Source organism: Thalia democratica, chromosome 3, assembly GCF_965202585.1.
Source record: "Thalia democratica chromosome 3, ktThaDemo2.hap1.1, whole genome shotgun sequence".
Lineage (NCBI taxonomy): Eukaryota > Metazoa > Chordata > Thaliacea > Salpida > Salpidae > Thalia > Thalia democratica.
In genome coordinates, this window is record NC_139167.1 from 36,495,940 (window position 1) to 36,517,863 (window position 21,924).

The 21,924-nt window shown below is 28.2% G+C and overlaps 1 protein-coding gene across 1 annotated transcript in view; it reads left to right on the top strand.

Moving 5' to 3' along the window:
* Positions 1 to 15,894, top strand: part of LOC145832234 (insulin gene enhancer protein ISL-1-like) — a 46,878-nt gene extending 30,984 nt beyond the window's left edge. Inside the window, exon 8 of the mRNA XM_082939555.1 lies at positions 15,695 to 15,894. Within this exon, the coding sequence (XP_082795681.1) occupies positions 15,695 to 15,894 (200 nt within the window). The remainder of the gene's footprint in view (positions 1 to 15,694) is intronic.
* The last annotated feature ends 6,030 nt before the right edge of the window (positions 15,895 to 21,924 follow it).

Consider the following 21,924-nt stretch of genomic DNA (forward strand, 5'->3'; position numbering starts at 1 on the left):
AATAAAAATACATGTGTACTTTGATATTTTTTTCATGTTATGCGATTTATAAAACAGAGGGAATATAATTACTATCAAACGATCAATTGCAGCAAAGACAATAGAGTAAACCGATATTAAACAAGTAGAGTAAAGCAATGCAGTGAAAACTTTTAAGTCGGCTGACGAGCTTTTTTGCACAAACCTGTATCTTGCATTCATTTGATCTTGATTTACAACGCTGTAGTTCGAGTTGTATACATAATACCACACGTTATAAATTATTGACGGTAAGATTAAAACTGCGACCAGTATATCACTTAAAGCCATTGATACTTTGAAGCAAGACTGACTGTTTTTCAGCTTCGTGTTACGCGTGATGACAATAAACACGAGTATGCTAAACGTGACTACAGTTATCGATAGCATTACCAAAATGATGGTCATTGTAGTGATGAATTTGTAACACCTGAAATTAATTAGAAATGTTTGATACAAATTAGAAATAAACAAGGTATAAATTTAATTACGAGTAAGTTAGTAGAATAAAACCATACCAGAATAAAAAATGCTAGTATGTGCATACTAAAAACAATGAGTATTTTTAACGCAAGGACTGTACATTAAACACTACAAACTTACGTATTTCTTACTTTTTCTATCATCGAAAAGCTTAAGTTGTTTGATGAGTTTGAAACAAAAGCGAAATAATCTGCTGAACAAAAAGGCAAATCGTACACAGCAGCTCTTGACGAATAGGTTGCATAACTACAAGTCTCTTCGTAACAGTGCTCATTATACTCCTTAAAGTAAGTTGCAATGCAATTTTTAGTAGTTTCTTCTTGTTTGTTCATCCATGAAACAATGTCATACGTTGTTAATCCACATCTATCTTTTATGATTTTAGTGCAACTTAGAGGTTTATTAGATGTGTTAGAATTTATGTACTCATAATATATCAAATCAGAGTACAACTTCCAGTAGCAAGAATGATTAGTAGAAGGAAAGGTTTTTGGTTTTTTAGATGAAAACAGCAGAGAATCTTGTTTGCTGCACAAATTGATATAATTTCTCGTATAGCAAGAGTTGTCAGTGTAATTTGTAGCTATTACTAGCTTTGCAACAAAAACTACAAATAAAATATTCATTGCAAATATATTAGAAGGTTTAACGACTTAAATATCAACAAAGTTCAGTGAGCTAACTGGTTATAAAATTATGATTTTCACTTAATGATAGTACTTAATTAAAAAGTGAGAAACTAATGCAAAATAAATCGTGAATACTGATCTAGCACATTCTAGTGTTTAAAATATTACATACCTGAGGTACAATAACTTACTTTTGAAATTAAGAGTAAATTTTCACCCGATATAACCCATAAATATGTTAGCTAATATTGGTCCCAAGGGGAACTCGATGGCTTACTTGACTTGTTGGGAATAATTAACAAGTTAAAACTAAACTTAACGCAAGCAATTGCAAGTTTCGATAGTATTTTTTTAATTAATTTTTTTTGTTGTAGGATAACTTATCATATATGATGTATTAAAACAAATTCAACAGGTACATTAGAAAAAAAAAACTTTAAACGCAAAATGACGCAATGAACGTATTGGTTGCTTCCACATTCTTAATTTTGTTTATAAATGTGAAGGATTGTTTAAGTAATATGCTGAAAATAGTTTCAACACTGGTTCAAGACTCAAGTTTAAATCATCCGCCACCTTATGCTGCGCTGAGTTAATCATAAACAAATTGGGCTTCAAAGCAATGTTTTCTTTATGAATTTTCGGTAACTCATACAATCGTTCGGTAACTGACTCAACCAGTTTAAACAAATTAAGTATATATTCACTAATTTCATACTTAAAAGAAATGTTTCAGAAACTTAATAATTTTATATTAAACTTTATCAATATTGTTAAAATATTTTGCCAAGGCTTAAAGTTTAAATTTTGATGAATCTCAAATAATAACATCCTTTTTTTTCTAAATAGTCAGTTTTGTTTATTGATACAACTTAGTTCCCTTGTCTAGATTAGAAATCATCAAGTTATTGTCGTTGTTCAACTCTTGAACTATACTTCTTACATTTAAAAAATTCAACAAATTACTTATTTTAGGTTTTGATTTACAATAATTATATACCAAGGATGATAAAATTAACTTTCATAGCACTCTATTTGTAGAAACGTTCAAATCCTAAAAAAATCATTCCTTAACGACATGTTTCTGAGGAAGCGAAAAATTAGTGCAAAGACTTGATGCAAAGCTCTCTTGTGCAGTAAGCTGTCATTCTGAATAGTTAATAACATTAAATCTAACTAAAGTTCCATTTGTATAGCCATTATATATTTTATGTTCGTAAACAAAATTAGGGATGTGGAGCAAATAATACGTTTATTGCGTCATTTGACGTTTAAAGTCTTTCAAATATTATACCTCTGGAAGAGATCATTGAAGTTTTATTTGTAAATTGTATAATATAAGTAAACCTACAATAAACAAAATTAATTTTGAAAAACTTTGTATTATTACTAAATGTTTTTTTAAATATAAACAGCTGTTTTTATTTGACGTTTTCTTATATGTTAACATATTTATATGCTTTTGTAGTAACTAAATAAACACATCTATTTAGCAAATTTTATTTTATTTAGATCTTTTCTGTTTGAAATTAATGTGTATATAAACTAATATTTAAGTTTTTAAAATATTTTTGGCAACACTTTTGACAAAACTATGTTTAGAGATTCAATTGACACAAGTTAATAGTAGTACTAAAATAAATCGTTTATTAAAAGGTTTTAAATATCTAACCAAGAAAAATTTTATACACGAAAACTTGCTTGACATAAACATGACATCATAACCACAGTTTACTAACTTTTCCATTTCATATAATGACGTAACAATCAGGGACAAAAAAGGTGTGGCGCCAGTGGCTGACAAACAATTTAATTTTTGGTATCTTGAATCATTTCATCCAACTTCAGACATCAATCTTCGGAGCATCACGGCGGCGAAGTCTAGAGAGCTGATAAAATTATTATGATTATTAATTTTAAAACCAATGTGGTAGCAATGTTGCTTGTTTGAATATGAATTTTATTGACTTTGAGATTTTTATCTTATCTTTGTCTCAACGAGAAAGCAAAAATGCGAATTGCTATTAAGTTTGATATTTTTTGTATATTTTCTCATTACAACTTATGCAGGCTGAAAAGATAAATATATAATTTTCAAAAATATTTATTTTGCTTCGAGGATTTTTGCTCAGTCAATAAACAAAATAAACAAAAAGTTTTTTTTTAACGGTTTTGTAAAAACTTAAAAAGTATAAATAACAATAATAAAATAAAAATTTAATATGTGAAACTTAGGAAACATAGTTTTTTAATTACTGCCAAAAATCCGTAAATCAAAAAATACGCATGTTTTTGTTGTTACTTTTAAAATTTATTTATGTGTATAAATGCGTAGTAGTTCATTTTTTATTTATAAGTACATTTTACTTTACTGTACTCTTTGATAGATAAAAGTTGCTGAAGAAGTAAAATTCTATTGTAATTGCTAAAAAAAGCTTGAAACTTATATGTACTTAAAACTATATGTGCTATCACTTATGACTCTCTATTTTACAAAAAAAAGCTTTATTTTTATATTATACATTAAAGTTATAACACACCTATTTAAAAGGCATGTGTTGATAGTAAACTCTTTAATGAATGTTTTATGTCTAAAAAGCTCGTCTAATAAAGAAAATAATATATTTCGCTAAAGGTAAAAAATGAGGTATATTTAAGTAAAGTTCTAATATATTCGTTAAGCACTAGCATATGCTCAAAACTTTGTTTGAAACAAAAGAATTTTTAGTTTCATACTTAATGAAGGCTTTTGAATTTAAAATGTTAGCGTTGAAAATAAAAATAAATACTAAGCCATTTTGTTTTAAATATAACTTAATTCTAAACGTTTACTTAAATTTAATAAATTTGCTCACGAATTTCACTACTATCGATTAAGGCGGTAAATTAATTTAAGATAATAAGTTTTTTTTTATCGCACAAACATTCGGCAGAAATATATACCCTCGAAAATATTCAAAATTTTATTTCTTTTTTTTTACCGCCTACTCTGAATAAATGTTTATTTTTCTCGTCTTTACAAAAGTTTTCTGCGTTAACAGCAAAATAAAGCATTTTACAAAAACCGAAATAATGAAATATATTTTAAAGTCGTTTGTACTTCGTATTTGATTGCAACCAAATCAAGAGTATTTTCACTGTAAGAAGATAAAAAAGTCTTTGAAAAATTTTGTATTTGAGATTGCGAGCACGTGTTGATGGCAGTTTATCGTGAAAGTATTACAGTATCAAGTTTCTAATCGAAAATCTGAAGAAACTGTCAACTAAAGCATCTGTTGTGATATCAATCATCTAAGATGAATGTTGTTTCTATCATCAGAAAAATATAAAAATTACCAGCTGTTACTTTAAAGGCAAACTTTAAAACGTATTTTACCGCAGAATATTCTTTCTACTCGTTTTTATGGTTTTCAAAATGGTTTGTTCATTACGGCCGATCGTAAATCACGTTTTATGCGAAACCTGTTCATTAAATTTCCGTTTGTGACTTGCCATTTTTCATAATATTTATCAAAGAGCCAAATAAATCATCAATCATTTTTCTCAATTACAATCTCTTAGTCTCATACACAAACACATCAACAGATAATTTGACGAAAGTCTTTTACGTTCGCGGCTTATCTTATCGCTTACTGATCGCACAGCTTTTCTGACGAGGCATGATCAGCATTCACGAAGTTTTGACGATCAGCTGTGAAGAAGTGACAGCTACTGAAGAAGCTGAAATAAGCTGTTCCATGGCTGTCAAGAAAAGTTTTGAAAGATAAACCGAAAATAAGCGATATAAACGCGGCTTGTGTCAGCAACTGCGAAGTATTAAAGTTGAATTTAAAAATCTAGTTATTTGATAAAAACTTAGAAAGATAGTTATTATAAGATAGTATAATGTTTTTTTTGGTTAAAATTTTTTTAATGCAGCCGGACTATACAAGTTTACGAAGTCCAAAAGATTTTAGTCGTTAAAGCAAAATCGTTAAAGTTATTTACTAACAAATTAAAGATATACTTTAGCTTTTATAAATTTAAAGTAAGTTTGAATAAAATTAAACATTTTAAAGTTAAAGTTTTAAAAGGTTTTAGTTTCTATACCAGCCAAACAATAACAATTTAAAGCTGATAATTTTCTACTCTACATTTTTAAACATAAAGAATTTTGAGCATATTTTTAAGTATCTAATTTGTTTAAAAATTTTAAAGTTTTTCAACATATTATAAATACTGATTAATTTAAAAAAATAAACACATATCTTAAAATAAATGCAAAGTCTTTTTAAGTTCTAATAACTTAAACAAAGTGACAAAATCCTTGTTTTTTTAATACTCAAGAAAGCAAAAGTATAATTAATAATTATGAAACTTTGACTATGTTGTATTAAGTTTAGATGAATTTCTGTATTAAGTTCTAGTCTATAAAATATAAATGTGTTTGTGTTAAAAGCTAAAATTGTTTAAATGACGTTTTTAAAAAGTCTATAAATTTGTATAAAATGTTTTTAAAAGCTTATGTTTTACAACACACGTATATATTTTTCTCGTAAACAAAACATGTTTACTTTATTTAAGACTAAGTATTAAAGCGGTCTTGTAACTTATATAAAAACAAAACAACTTGTTTTCAAGTACAGGTATATTGTTTAATGTAAAGTGAGGCAGTCAGCGAGACTCTATTGTACAAACACGAACCAACATTTCTATTGATAGTATCTAACGTGCAATGTACCATCTTTATAGCGCGGCTACTGATACAACTACACTGCTAATCTTTTGTTTGATTGTACAAATTCCTTTTGAGAAACTTGTGTGTTGTTATTTGTTTTGCAGATTTAAAAGATTTTTTTTTATGAACTTAAAAGAATTGTGAAGAGCTATTTCAAGTGTTGTGTGTTTGTTTTTTCTGAGCTGAATAGTGTATCAAACTATTTTCGATAATTCTCAATATTTACCAAGTTTTGAATTAAACTTATTATTTTACACACAAAGTTTACTTAATATTCCAGTTTACTGAACGAATAAAAAATAACCCTCAAAATAATTTGTTCTGTAAAAGCCAACAACTTGTTATTTTTGTGATTGAGAAAGCTTTTTAAATTTAAACAGCAAATTTTAAAACTAGATAGTTTATGGAAACAGAAGTTGATATATTCCACATTTGTTAGCAAAAAGCATTTAACATATAGCTGGTTAAGGTATTTTTTAAAGTAATTAAAAAATCAAAAGATCATTATAAATATAATTTCTACGAGCTTTCTATAAAAATTAAAAAACATTTTAATTTTTCGTTTAAAGCGATGATTTTTGTTTTCTTAGTATGTTTAATTTTTAAGTGAAAGGTTAAGTTTTCAATATGAATCACTTTACTTAAAAATACGATTTTAATGTTTTACAAATCTCGATATAAACAACGCTCTAAAGATTTACATAATAAAAAATAAATATATTCTACAGTTTAATTCTTAGTTTAATTATATTCAATATTTAATTATTATAATATTTAATTATTATAATATTTAATTATATTCTTAGTTTAAAATATCAGTTTTTAATTATAGTTAGCAGTTTAATTCTTTTTTGTTAAAGTAATAGTTTTCAAAGATATATTAAAAATAAATTTAAAAAATAAAAAGTAAACTAGGTTAAACATTGAAAATAGAACTTTTTTTTTTATCGTAGATAAGTTTAAGAAACAAATAGTATATCTAAACAAATTTTTTAATAGACCCAACAGAAAATAAATAAAAAAAGTAAAAAATATAAATTCAAAATTACAATTTTACAGTAAACTTAAAAATTATAAACATTACTAAAGTTTTTGTAAGGCTTATGCAATTAAAACACTTGATAAATATTACATTATGTACTTATATTTTTTTACGCAGACAAGTAATGTCGCCATCAACTTATATATTGATTCAAAAATAGATAAGATTCATGCAGACGCCATAACAACCCCATCAGATTATTTACGACCCCAACTCTCTTCCCCTATACACTTATTTTCTCACACAGCCCCCTAAAAACGTATTGTTTTATTATGATTAATGTTAAATTCATCAGTTTTTTTGTTAAAACGGAAGTTTTTGATGTTTTTTCATGTTTGCATAACTATTTGCATATTTTAAGAAGAAACAAAACTTTTAAACTAAAACTTTGAAAGTTTTTTTAGATGATTACATTTTTGCTTGCTAAGACTGATGCTTAATAAAAATTTAAGTTAAATTCTGCAAAGAAACGTTTGTTTTATTATTATTTTATTTTGCCTACTACTCATGCTTAGTTAGATTTATTATTATATCTTGAAAATCTTTTTTTTTAATTAAAAGTTAGTGTTTGAAATGTCATATATAATTTATAAACCCGTACTTTAGTTTAGATAATCTTATGTATGATAAAACATAACCAGTTTTTGTACTACTTAGAGCGACACAGTTTTAAATTTTATATTTATATGATATCGTATACTTTTTTTGTTTTATGATTACTACCAGGGGCGTCGCGTGGGGTGTTGCACTGTCGCAATTGCACCACCTTAAAATTGTGTAAGAAAAATTTAAGTATGTATAACGTTTTCGTAATTTTTTAGAACGAAATCTCTTTTAAAACTCCAATTTAGAAAACGACCATTTTGCTCACTTCACTGCCTCAAACTCTTAGCTGACTGCCGCAGATGAACTCAAAACAGCAAAATTTCTTCAGGAATTACCGCAAAATCAATATTTTAAGTAAGTAAGCTAAATTGAAAATTCCCTAAAACAGCACAGGCTTTAGTATCATTCCACAAGCTGTTGTAAACAAAAAATGAAAACAAAGCTAAGCAGAGCAAAAGCAACTCGAGTAGAGGCAACTCGAGTTGAAGCAACACAAACAGAGGCAACTCAAGCAGAAGCAACTCGAGCAGAAGCAACTCGAGCAGAGGCAACTTGAGCAGAGGCAACTCGAGCAGAAGCAACTCGAGCAGAAGCAACTCGAGCAGAAGCAACTCAAGCAGAGACAACTCAAGTAAGGACAAATCGAGCACCGGCAACTCGATTTTTTTTTTCTGCAACACCTCGGAAAAATACCACGCGACGCCACTGGTTACTACCTAGCTTAATTTTTAAAATATACTAACTTTACAATATTTCATTTTCTCTCTTTATTTGTCCTATAAAGTATAGTGAAACAGTTTTAAGTTGTTTTGTCAAGTTAAAGTAAATAGTTTGACAAAATAATCTGTTAACATGTATGTTTGTTAACTGTATTGTTTTATACATCAGGGTCAGAAGTCATGGTTTATTTTAACAACTGTCTTAAACTTGAAGTGTCATTTAAAAGTTTTTCACTTCATGGTAAAATATCATATGAAGGTTCTTTGCTTTTCTACAAAAATTCTAACTGTCATTGAAATAAACAAAGGTCAGATAAATTTTCAACCATTTTGCACAAAAACGCATGATTAGGCATTAAACACCACTCAGCCTCCAAAAAAATGTTGTATAAACATGGTTTAAATTGCGAACAGGCAAGTAATGAAATTTTACATAAAAATTAAAAAGTTAGTTCAATTTCTTAAATCTGACATAGTTTAACGAAACCCTGCACAGCTGGTTCGAAGATCTGCTTTCAAGCCTTTCAAAGTTGCACATGATGTTTTCGCAGCTGTTGTTTAGTTTATCGCGTCAAAAGATAGAAAACTAAAAATTCGGCGTATTGATTTCATTGATCTCCAGACAAATGGAATGGCAACATGACTCTTGCTGCCGGCTGCGGTTTGTAATTATTGCAAAACATAAGCTAGATAAATTTTCATCTGTCAAATGTAAAAAAATAGTTAATTAGGACCTATAAAAAAGAGATAACATTGAAAATTTAACTAACATTTTTATCTTTAGTTTGAAAAAAAAATTTTTTTTTAGTGTTTTATGTTGTAGGAAATTGTTACTTTTTTAGACAATTTACTAAAAAAATATTAAAAATTATTAGCGAACTATAAAGAAATGGTGTAAAACTCAATGCCATATCAAAGTAAAGAAGCAACTAACTAAATTTAACAGTCATTGTACAACATGAATATAACAAAAAAAAATAATTAGAAAAATATTGTATCTAACAACAAATTAGGTAGTTCAAATAAACTAAACAACAAAAAAGAATATTAGTAGTGTTTTCTTTGTAAGCAGAGATAAGATGTAAGGCAAACACAAGAAAGTTTAGTTTGTTAGTTATTTAAATGTCGCTGAAGAACAAAATAAAAGTTTAAATAGAACTGTTTAAATAATTTATACTCATTAAAGCAAGCAGTTAAATGTCCATTAGAGTTATTTTGATTCGCTTCAAACCTCCTTTGACTTGAGGCTCTTCTATTGTGTTCAAATCAGAAATTATTGACAAAATTAAAGTGAAATTAATGAGAACGGTCACATAGTTGATAGTTTAAAGAACTCATAGTTTTTTCTCTTATTTCCACAAAACGTATAGCCTTTACACAATTTAATACAAAAAACATACCGGTCATTTTATACACGGAAACACATACTGCATGTTTTTATATAACACAGTAGCAACAATTTCACACTTTCCATAATACCAGTGAGAGGCACATAACTCATTGTGATATCCTGCGGGAATTTCAACATCGCGCTCGATCGAATTATTCTGCTCAGTAGCGAGATTTTATCACCACTAAACAGACGACTGCAATGTGAGCGTGTGCGTATGCGGCTGATAAGAGATAAGAAAATTATTTTTGTGTCCAAGCCAACACTTCTGTGTGTTTTAAGGAGTGTGAGCTGATTAAACTTTACTAATTTAGCTTGTAATGTCACTGTGGTATGAAGTTTTTGATGCTGCTGTTGTATTAAGTTTCAGTTGTCGTGCAGTTGTGAAATTAACTTAGAAAAGTAAAAATGTCAAAAGTAGCTCATGTTTTTGAAACCAATGTTTGTTATTCTAACTGTACTAATAAATTTATTTATAGCAAAAATAATTAAAATTTCAGTTTGTGCACAACATATTTTTTCTTTATTATTATTATAGCTTTTGAAATAGGCATATAGACCAGAATTTCATAAACTTATTTTAATAATCTTCCATTTAGCACAACTTAAAAAAATCGCCCTTTTACTGTTAAAATACTTATTTACTTTTAGATTCTAATATATTGTTTATTCAACGATAAAAAAAAAAGCTCAAAGTATTTGGTTCTAGGACGTAGTGTACGAAAAAACCTTTCGGTTATCGAGTCGTACACTATTTAGATAAAGTATTGTCCAGGACACTATTGTCCAGGACATATGACGTTATGGCCCGCTGGAAGCCAAATCGCCTATTTTGGTAAACTCTGATATAAACTGCATTGAAACATACAAATTTAGTGACATGTCATTTGAAAAGCACGTGATACAAAACATTGTTTTATTAAAAAAAGTTTGCAACAAAATCTTTCGAGATAACAGTTAAAGAAAACGAAACATCGGTTTTGATAATAAGTTGGTAAGTTCACGTGCAAATCAGACATTTTAGTCACTTTTTACACATTTTTTAACCTGAATTTCACTCAACATTCGAAATGACCAGCAACCATCAATCAATCTGTGACGTCATTGCAACCAAAAATGCAACGCGACATTGTTACGTCATAGAGAGCGCGGCACACCCGTTTTGGAACTAGCATGTGCTGAATTTTATTTCCGTCTGAAACGATTTAAGACACTTTTTGCATTAATTCTTTTTATTTTGTTGTGACGTGATTTTAGAAACATTTTGTTGGCAAAGTTAGCCAGCATTTGTGTGTAGAAGCTAGCTACCTGTCTCAATTTAAATTGTATTAATTATTATTTATTTTATGCTGTTTATATTAAGTAGATTGATGTACCAAAGTTTAGAATGTAAGGAAAATAATAGTATTTTCCAATAATCAATTATTTAATTACTTTGTATTCTAAAATGTTAAGCTTGAAACTAATATAATTTAGCAAAAACTCCTTTGTAATAGAATTGATTTGAACGTTAAAATTTATTAGTTTTGTTAATTAAGACTTAATAGTAGCAATAACTACTTTTAAAAATTTTAGTTTCCGACTGCTTATAAAACTATTTAATATCAACTTTTTATCGATTACAATAAAACAGAAACAAATTAAGTGACAAAGAATAATAAAAAGATAATTGTCAGAAGGAAAACCTTTATAGCGAGTTTTTGCACACAATGAAATTAGACTTTTCTTTAAAACCCTTTTTTACTTATTACTATCACAACAAAAACACTTATTTTAAAAGTTAATAAAGAAAAACTGATAAAAATAATGTAATATTATTTGTAATCATTCACTAAAAAAGAGCTATATAAACTTTTTTTTTTATTGTCAAATTAAAGTCAAATCTGCCGAACGTATAATTACAAATAAAAAAATTGCCTTTATATAACTTTTAGTCTATGTTTACTGGTCAGTGGTAAATTATATTGCCTATCAAGGTTTAAAATATTAATTTTTTTCTAAACTTCTTTTTTAACCTAATTTTAATGTTTTTAAACTTATGAATTTTATCTTAAAGAATAAAGCCTGGTTTTTTGCAAAGTATTATATTTAGTGATTTTATCAGAAGTTTACATATAATTTTCCAACCACGTTTTCGTACTAAATATAATCCCTTAACAGCTTACAGCAGTTATTTTGTTATGTTACCTTAAAGTTAATTTTCAATCAACTAAGAAAGGTATACAACAACGCATTGGCAATATTAAAAGAAGTAAAACTACAACATATTTAAAAAAACTTTCTAGGTGTGATTAAATACTAAACAATTTTAAATTATGATATTTTTGTATTGTTGTCTTTAAAAAAAACACGTGATTACTTGATACCAGGGGCGTAGCGTGGGGAGGGACACTGGCGCATGCGTGCCACCCAAAAAAAGAAAAATGTAAAAAAAAAAGTAATATTTTTATCCTTTATAGTTTATTTTTTCTGCTTAATTGCTTTTTTTCAACTATGTTTATCTAGTATTCAAAAAGTTAAACGAAATTTTGAATACCAATTAGTGACAAGTAAGGAAAGTACATGTCAGGGGCGTAGCGTGGGGAGGGACACTGGCGCATGCGTGCCACCCAAAAAAAGAAAAATGTAAAAAAAAAAAAGTAATATTTTTATCCTTTATAGTTTATTTTTTCTGCTTAATTGCTTTTTTTCAACTATGTTTATCTAGTATTCAAAAAGTTAAACGAAATTTTGAATACCAATTAGTGACAAGTAAGGAAAATACATGTTATTACTCAATATACTGATTCGGTGCGTAATTGCAAATGCGCACCGATGTTGATGAAAAACTCTATAAGGAAAAATTTTATAAGTTCATTAACTTCATAAGAATTTAGACTCAAAAAGTACGCAATTAATATAGCGCACCGCTCTTGTATAACCTTATGGGAAATTATTTTTCTACAAAAAGTTTACAAAAATACGTCACGCTTAAAGAAAAATTAAACAATTTTACAATATTTTTTTATGCTACATTGTTAAGACTACTGCTAGTTTTCTGAACTTTATTTTTGTAAACATACAAGATAAGCATGTCGGCCTATGAGAAATAAACTTTTTTTGTGATTTTTATTTTAAACAAATACAATCAAATAAATTAAATTTAAAAAGTATACTTTTAACTATTTTTTAAAGTTGTAATAAACTGTAATAACAGTTATAAAGTTGGTCTATTTTAACTTCTGTGTAACTTTAATAAATTTTTTTGTAAGGAAGTGTTGTTATCACTGTTGTATAGTATATTAAAGAGATTGATATTTTTTTGTAAATAAAACAGATACTTTCGTTTTATTGAATATATTCATTTTTAAAGATATAAAGTTTAATATAAGTAATAAAAACAATTTTTATTTAGTAAGTTTACATTTTTGCAAGTATAAGTGATTCTAATGAAATTTATACTTTTATTTGATTGTTTAACTTTGTAATATATAGACATTTTTTAAAACAATTAACGAACTTATTTTACTTAATAAATTTATTTCAGTTATATTACTTATAAATAGTTTTTTTATAGCTAATTACAAAAGTTTTAATTTAGAGGATTTTTTGAGAAAAAAATTTGCGCACCCCCTGACCAAAATACCACGCTACGCCACTGCTTGATACAGTACTTTTTGCCGCGCCCCGAGATTTCAATGTTACTTGCTGTCAAGCGACCGGTTGCTAACAGCAACGCGTTTCTATGCAACATTCACGCGTGAGCGATCACAGCAGGGCGCTACTGTTAAGCTTGAATCAAACTTCGAAAGTATTTTATTTTACCGTGTGACTTTCCACAGCAATTACTACCTTCGCATCATCTGGTCGGGATTTGAAATAAATCCTCTGTCTAGTTTCGACCCAATAAAAGTAAAATAAATAAACTTCAATTTTATCTTATTTTCACACAGCAAATGTAACCGTAATACGTAAACAGAAGATAACAAGTAATTCGTTCAAGAAAATTACGCTTGCGTTAAATAGTCAAATAGCCATAATAAATATAAAGACTTTGTTTTAAAACATAAATGTGAAAAATGTACAGAAGATATTTTCGAAGGATTTTAAAAACTTTAAAATCATTTCTTTATTTGTTAAGATTGAATTGTGTACAAATAATTAACAGCTTCAAAAAGCGTACAAGTAGCATTATAAGAAATCTAAATATTTTAATTTTGAAAAACTGATTTTAAACACCGTTTTACTGAAAAAAAAACATTTTCTATAAATACTTTAGAATTTGTAGATAAATATATTTTTATGTAAACTTATACATTAGTAAAAAAAAAGACTTGAAATTTATCTTTTTGCTAAAAAAGTAAACCCTTGGCTGCGTAATAATGAAGTTTGCGGCGAGTGATTGATGGAGGTAACTGCTAAATTGCACAAAATTGCACGAAGATACTTTTGTACAAGGACTCTTTTGAACGAGCAGACAATTTTGCACGGAGACAATTTTGCACGAGCTATTTTGTTTTTTTACTACTATTAATATATTTTTTTCTTTTTTTTTTTACTATCAATGTTACCCCTAACCCTTAGCCTCGGTCGGTAATTTTTTTTTGAATTATTATTGTTATTTTTAATTTTTTTTTTTTGTTTTTTTACTTTTACTATTACTGTTACCCTTAACCCTTACCCTCGATCAGTAATTTTTTTTGTTTATTTGTTATTTTTTTACTCTCGTGCAAAATGTAACTCGTGCAAAGTTGACCCTTGGCGCAAAATTGTCTTCGTGCAATTTTGTTCCCTCGTGCAAACTTGGCTTCGTGCAATTATGTGCTTTCGTGCAATTTTGTTCTCGAACAATTTAGTCCCCTCGTGCAATTTAGTAACCTCGTGCAATTTTTCTTGTGCAATTTAGACCTGTTCCCTGATTGAAGGATGACTTGTAACCTAGAGAACTTCAACTGAACGCCAACTTGAATTTATAGCGTGTAGATTGACGTGTTAAGTTGTTAAGGTACCCATTTCTTATGAACAACCATAAACCTCCGTTAAATCTTATGTATGATACCTCCGAAACACAATAACTTTGCTAATCTAAAGAGTATACCAATTTGAAGCTTATGCTTTTTTAATTGCTTTTAAATAGACTTTGTTTAAAAGTTTTCCAAGAAAAAATTCTACTAATACTTTTCATGTACAACTGTTCAATCATCTGTTTCACAGGTTGAATTAGTCGAAACTTAAATTTATAACGACGAAACCGGCCGGTAGTCTTGACAGTTCAGTTTTCGGATTTTTGCTCAAAGTTATTTGTTGCTCTAGCAGCATTTTGACAAGATTTTGTCGGCAGGAAACCGTCGAAATTTTTAGGTTTAGAAGTTTCGTCGGCAGCAGATGTGTAAATAAAAGTCAAATTAAGCAACGTATCATTATCGGCTGGCTATGGAAGTAAAACAAAAAATACGAGGTTTACCTCGCTATAAAGAAAAACAAAAAATAAAGTTTGAACAGTTTATGTTTGCACAGAACAATATTTTGCTTGAAATTTAAAAATTTAAACTCCTCAAGTTTAAAAGTTTGGTTGAATTTGAAAAATTATCGTAGTCAGTTTACTAAACATGTGAAATTTATATTTGGTTTACTTATTATTTTCAAAACATACTGATTTTAGGCCAACTCATTTGAGTATTAGTTAAAGTAATAATTGAAAAATCAAGTAGACGAGAAAAATAAAAAGTTCAATATATAATAATTTAATTAATTATTTAATACATTAATCAACCAGGTATAAATAAATCAAATGTTAAATATTTTTAAATTTATAACGAATTTTAACTAGCTTAACTATTAAGTTTCATACTGATTTTATTTTTACTTAAAAAAGGCGTTGATATATTAACAAACTGAATAGTCAAAAATGTTTACACTTTCTGTTTTGAAAATTTCGCTGGTAGAACAGAACTAGTAATTACTTAGTAATAACTTAATTAGTAATTTTTTAATAATTTATTACGCTTCACTTTGAATTACTTTCAGCTTTTAGTACATTTAAAATTAAGTCTGCTCTCAAAACAGTTTTGCAAATTCCACCCAATCTGCGTCATAAAACCGGCTAATCAGGACATCAGATGAACACCTTGCAGGTCGCTTATTTGACAGGAGATTTTAACTTTTTACCTGAAAGTGGAGAGAACAACTTTGACAATTATCATTTGGACGATACGACGTCACCTTACGGCCACTACCCGATGGACAGCACCAAGGAGTTCTTCTCGCCTGGATACAACTATCAAGAAGGGAAAGTACCCGAAGCGAAATAGACTTTCTTTAGAGTCAGGGGATGACCCCAATGTCGAGCGGGTCAAGTCAGATTTTGATGCCTCAAAATGTGGACAACACGCAACAAATTGATAGTAAGTGTTTTATTATTTATTTTTATCGAGAAATTTTAAATATTCTTTTATTTTTTATTTTAAGTTTGAGATAAAGTTCAAAATATTAATTGTACATAAGTCTATTAGGTTGCTAAGTTAATAAAAAGACAAATGTATTTAAAATTGTTATATTTGATATACTAATACATGATTTAAACATTTATGATAAGTTTTAATTCCTAAATATTTTATTTAGAATATAAATAATCTTATTCAGCGCTGTACTTGTCATAATATGCGTCTAAGAAAATGAATCTAGTTTTTAAAAACTATTTTATATTTTTAAGTCAGAACAATTTTGTACTCAGTATTTTAATTCAATAAACATAAATTTTGAATTATTAAGTTACAGGAGCAAAATAAAATGGCGTTTTAGCTATTCTACTATTTTAGTTGTTCTTTACTTATCTTCAAAATTTATCGCAGATCTAACCCGAACATTGGTAGCATTCGGTGAAAAAAGCTAAATTTTCAAGTAATTGATAAGTAAATACAAGTTTTGCAGACGCCGGTTTAAGCTCGTTTTGATGAATTTCACACAATGTTGCAGTAAACCAATCTAGTTACGGGATGATAAAACGTTGAGATTTTGTTACTGTTTTATTGAGTATTTGGTTGTTTTTAACTCACTTTATCTTCCTTTTAAGCCGTGTTTTCGTGAAAGATTCTTTTTCGATAGTCGCTCTAACGTTTATTGAATAAAGTTACGCAAAAAATTAAATTAAATTTCAATTTCACTTAAAAAGTTTTGTCTTTTTGTTAAAAATAAAGTAAAACGTTTATAATATTATTGAAAGTTAAAAATATAAACAACTAAATACGCAGATTTATTTTAAAGCTCATTAATTGACAAAATTTCTTCAGATTTATATATTACAATTTCTTCAGGTTTTAGAAGGATCTGCATGGGGTGCGGTTTTTTTATTTGAAATAGGAAATTACAAAGCGGTTTTCGTATTTGTGTCAAATTAACCTTGCGCAAATCAAAACTGTTTCTTCAACTAACTTACATGTCACATAACTTTGTTGAAACTCAGTGTAATGAATGTTTAACTATTTCATATGGTCGTCGTTTAAAAAAAAAACAAAATTAAGCAACATATGAAATACATATTTAACACATATACTTATTTATATTACATTCTGCGATAATTTGTATAAACTTAACTAAAACAAATTTTACGTTACACTTTGAAGAATGTTTTATTAACATTCAGAAAAAAAAAACAACTTCGGTTTTGCTTGTTTAATAAATAGAATTAAAAATTAATAGATGCTTAAACAACGAGATTCTGCAAAAAAAAGTCACTAATTAATTTCAAAGGCTTATGAACAAATATTTGTAAATAATTCAAAATGCAACGCAATTACTCACACTTTTAACTGTGTTATCGCGAAATCTAATTTTCTGTTTAATTTTCTACGTTAGTTATTTAAAAATACTTTGTGTTTTTTATTCTGTCAAGGTTTTCCTAGGTTTATTTTCAAATTGAACTTCAATACAAGTTTTATTTTTCGAAATGCTTTGTTTTAAACATTTAACTTTGTGATACTTACAGTAAACATATTTATCTTAATGACAAAAGTAGTTTTCAAGTATAAAACTTATTTAAGTGTAAAACACAGTGGAGTTGATAACACAAGTATATCGAAAACAAAATCGGCTTTAAAAAGCTTTTGGTTTTTTTCGATTTTCTGCAGTAAATAATTTAGTTTTGCACTTTTAAAAGCCTTAAAAGCCGACGACAGAATGTTTTAATTGTTCAGTTATTGACAATTATCAATATTATTTTCACTAGTTGACTGCCAGTGTTAATTGCAAATACTAATTATTTTGCCAAAATCGAGCTGATTTTTAAGTTGCGCGCGACGAAGCTCATTTCGTTTGGTAAATAAAAAATTTTAAGACAACAAATAAAACAGTTAAACTCGTTCGTGAAGTATTTTCAAAGCCGAAAGTTTTTAAAAGTTGTTTTTTACTTAACTCTTTTTAGTTTGACAGAAAACAAACAGTTTTATGTTAAAAAAAAATGCTTTTTTTACCTAAGAATTTTTTTAACTAAAGGTAATTTTTTTCTTAAGTACTGAAAAAAGTTAGTGCTTTTTATTAAGAAAAAAATTTAAAACTTAATTAAAAAATAAAAAGAAACTAGCGACTAAATTATTCAAAAACTTTTTAACATACACATACATTACAAGTACTTAACACTGCAGATAGAAATATTTTTCATACTTTCGAGTGGTCAATAAATGTTAAAAGAAATATTTATTCATTACATTATGTTCAAATTATGTCCCTGTGACAAAATGTTCTTAAAAAAAATCAATTAATAAATACAGCTATGTTATTTTTTAAATTTTTATCATAATTCCCACTTCTCATAAGTAAAACGGTCGTGTGACAGGAAAGTGTCTGTTTTGTTTTGTTCCATTGTCAGCAGTCTCATAAATATTTCACAAGTGTTAACAAGCAAGATTTCATCTCGTTCTTATCTCACTCACTTTCAAACTGGCCATCCAAGTTCGGTTCAAAACTTTAAACTTAAAACTTATTTTTAAATTGTTTTCGGAAAAAAAGCGAGATAACTTTTTTCTTCATTGCAAAAGTAATTTAAAATAACCAAATCTTTAAGTTAGGAATGCAAAACTTAAAATGAAAGTTTCCAGTCAATTCACTGTTTAGCCTATTTGTTACATTTGAGCCTCACAACTTGATTAATCTCGTCTTTCTTCGTTGCCGCTTCTTCAAGTTTATCTTTCTGCAGTTTAATTTGTTTTATTCACGCTAACCCATGCATGACGTGTAAACGATTATGTAACACGAAAAATACTTATTTTTTTTTAAAACGTCATCCCCATTCAAATATGTTACGCCTCGAGCCGCTCTTGTTACGTAGACAACAAAACTGGAAATATGAGTAAAGAAGCTCAGCATGATGCGTCAATCACACAAGCAAGGAAAAGTGATAGTAATTAAACTCTGCCGGTTGTTGCTAAGCGATCTTTCTACAAAGGGAAAGAGCAATCAACTAAACGGTATTTGACAAACTCAAGCCGAACTTCGCTTGGTTGCGACAAATAGCTAAGGTAGCCTTTTTGACTTTCAGTCGGCCTCGAACTCTCGGGTTTCAATGTTTGTCAACTCGATCATGCCTCAAAGTAAAATAAAGTAAGAACGTTTAAAATTTGTTATTAAATTAAACTGGAATTTTTTAAACAATTTGCAAAGTTTACTTTGCGATATTCATTGCTGAAAGAATTTTTTTTTTGCGTGTAATTACGTCATAGCTTTATTACCTGCCTCACCGCAAAGTTTGTGACGTCATAGTCAACGCTGACGACGGCTCGGCAGCATCAGCAGTGAAGTTTCACCACTTAAGAAGCTAAAAATAAATGCTTAATCTCTTATGAAACTTTAGTCACTTAAGTCTCACGTTGTCAACTGCAATTAGCTTGAAGCAAATTGTTTACTCGCAACAATAGGAAGTTGCTACATTGTCGTTGCAGTTGTCGTTGTTGGTTTGAAGCCAAAATATCAAAGCGTAAACATATATATAATGGACAAGAAATACATTAAATAGCTTAAAAATTAAGTACATAAAGTAAACTTATTTTTGTCCAGCTATAATGCTAAGACGTTTACAATGTTTCACCTGTATAGGCTCTCAGTTTATCATTTACACCATACTTCATTTAGTTTTTAAAAATCACCAACTCTTAACTCGAGATAGCATTTACAACATAATAACTAAAGCGTTATATTGTTTATTAGTACTTCTTTTGGAATATTGTGTATATGTTAATATTTTTATTCAAACGTTTTTACACAACATAAAACATATGCTATGATATCGTCACCAGTACATGAGATAAAATAAAACTTGTGTGTAAAGATCATATTTTTCTCTACTTTACAGCCAATCAAGTTGACTTTCAATTTTATTCAACAAAATCTAAGCAGACTTCGTAAAATTACGTCACTCAGATATGACTTCATGTCACTTCAAAACGATTTTTTTGAGATGCTCGCCTTGCAGTTGCGTAATCAATACTAAAATATATATTTAGGAAAACTACTCAATTTTTTTCTCTAAAACTTTTTGACGTCTAATGAAATATACATTATTTTATTGAACTTGGTAACTGCCTGAGGTTTAATGAAGCTTTTGTCTATGTTATTTTATGATGATATCTAATAATGATTATTTTACATAAATCTCTAAAGCTTATGAATGCAACATTAATAGAAATTAATTTATATGTTTATTAAACTTTAATAGTTTTTTAAGCAAAAAATTATTAAACGTATATAATCAATGCAATCTCTACTTTTTTTTCATTCAAAAGCAACAAAAAATCTAATATGGCAATCAAGATCACGAGGTGTTTTGCACACAAACACAAAAAACTTTTCAAGCTATTTACACAATACCACTAATTACCAGTAGGTTGTGTTTAAACATACAAGCTTAACCCAAAACACTAAACTTCGTTTATTTTCATCACACACAATAAATTGAACAGCCATCAAACAGATTAGTTTTTGAAAAGTTGTCAAGTTCCGTAACTTTATAGTGCCTTGCCACGAGCTTTATTTGCAAAACAAGTAAAAGTTTAAATCTGCAAAACGTGCGATCTGCTCACGAACTGTTTATAAGCTGTTAGAATAATAAAATTAAACATTTTAGCTGTCGAAACTATTGTTATGAGGTAGGTCCGTGATAGTTATTTTGAAATCCAAGTAAACTTAATAAAACTTAAGATGATAAATTTATGAAAATACATTGTCTTTGTAGACTGCATCATACAAACATACAAGTACTATATTGCAATGTTTAGAAAAAAAGTTTTTTTTTCTACTTACGACAAAACAAATCAGATTTAAAGTTATTTAGTTTAAACAAAGTCTATACCAAAAAATATACATACCTTATAAAAATTTAAAACTTAAACAAAATATTACTTGAGTGTATCGAAAATATTTTCTTTATAGTTCATATGCAAGGAAAAAACAAGCCGGAAAGTAACAGGATTATATAAAGTAACAAAGACTACTAACTTTAGAGGTCTTACAGTCTGCCTGATTCGCGACAGTTGCCACATGTTATGAACTGCATAAGTTCTCTGCTTGCTTATGAATGATTAATCGTGCCTTTATCTTTGTTAACTATTTTTTCCCATGTATACATTTCAGAACTTTAATAGATTTGTATTTTTAAAAGGTAGCATGTTTAGTTTTATCTTTTTACTAACAGCTTAAGTTGGCTAAAACAAGCCAGCAGTAGCCGTGATAGCAGATATAATTTAAAAATTTTGTTTTTTCATTCTATAGCTAATGACATTTTAGTTAATTACTTAATAAAACCCGAGAAAGTAACATCAACAGTCTAAATTAAACCTTAATATGACGTCATAATAACTGCTAGAGTCAGCTGGCAAGTTTTAATGCATCTCAGGTGGCTTAGTAGGATTGATTGAGAAATAAAATGAATTAGGACTGTCGACTTGACTTGAGGAACAGACACGCAAGTAGACACAACAAACATGAACAGTTGACAAGTAAAAATGTCGCCTTACAGAGCAAATCCTACGGAAGCGAATGTCATTTTTAGGAAAGCACCGACGTATTATTACGTCATATTGGCTTGTTAATGCACACACAGCCTTCAGTTCAGCCGGAAGTCTTTTTATCAGCATTAATTTAACCATAGAAGTTTAGTAATTCGAACTTTAGTTAAAATTTCTGAAAATATTTAAACATTCATTTCAGAAAGTTTTATTGAATGAAAAGTAAAGTGCGAGTAAAAGTCTAATGAAAAACTTTGTTATATTTAAGAACTTTTCATTAATTATTGATTAACACCTGGGTGAAACACATCAGGGGTATAAACTAAATCTCGATATGACATCATAATA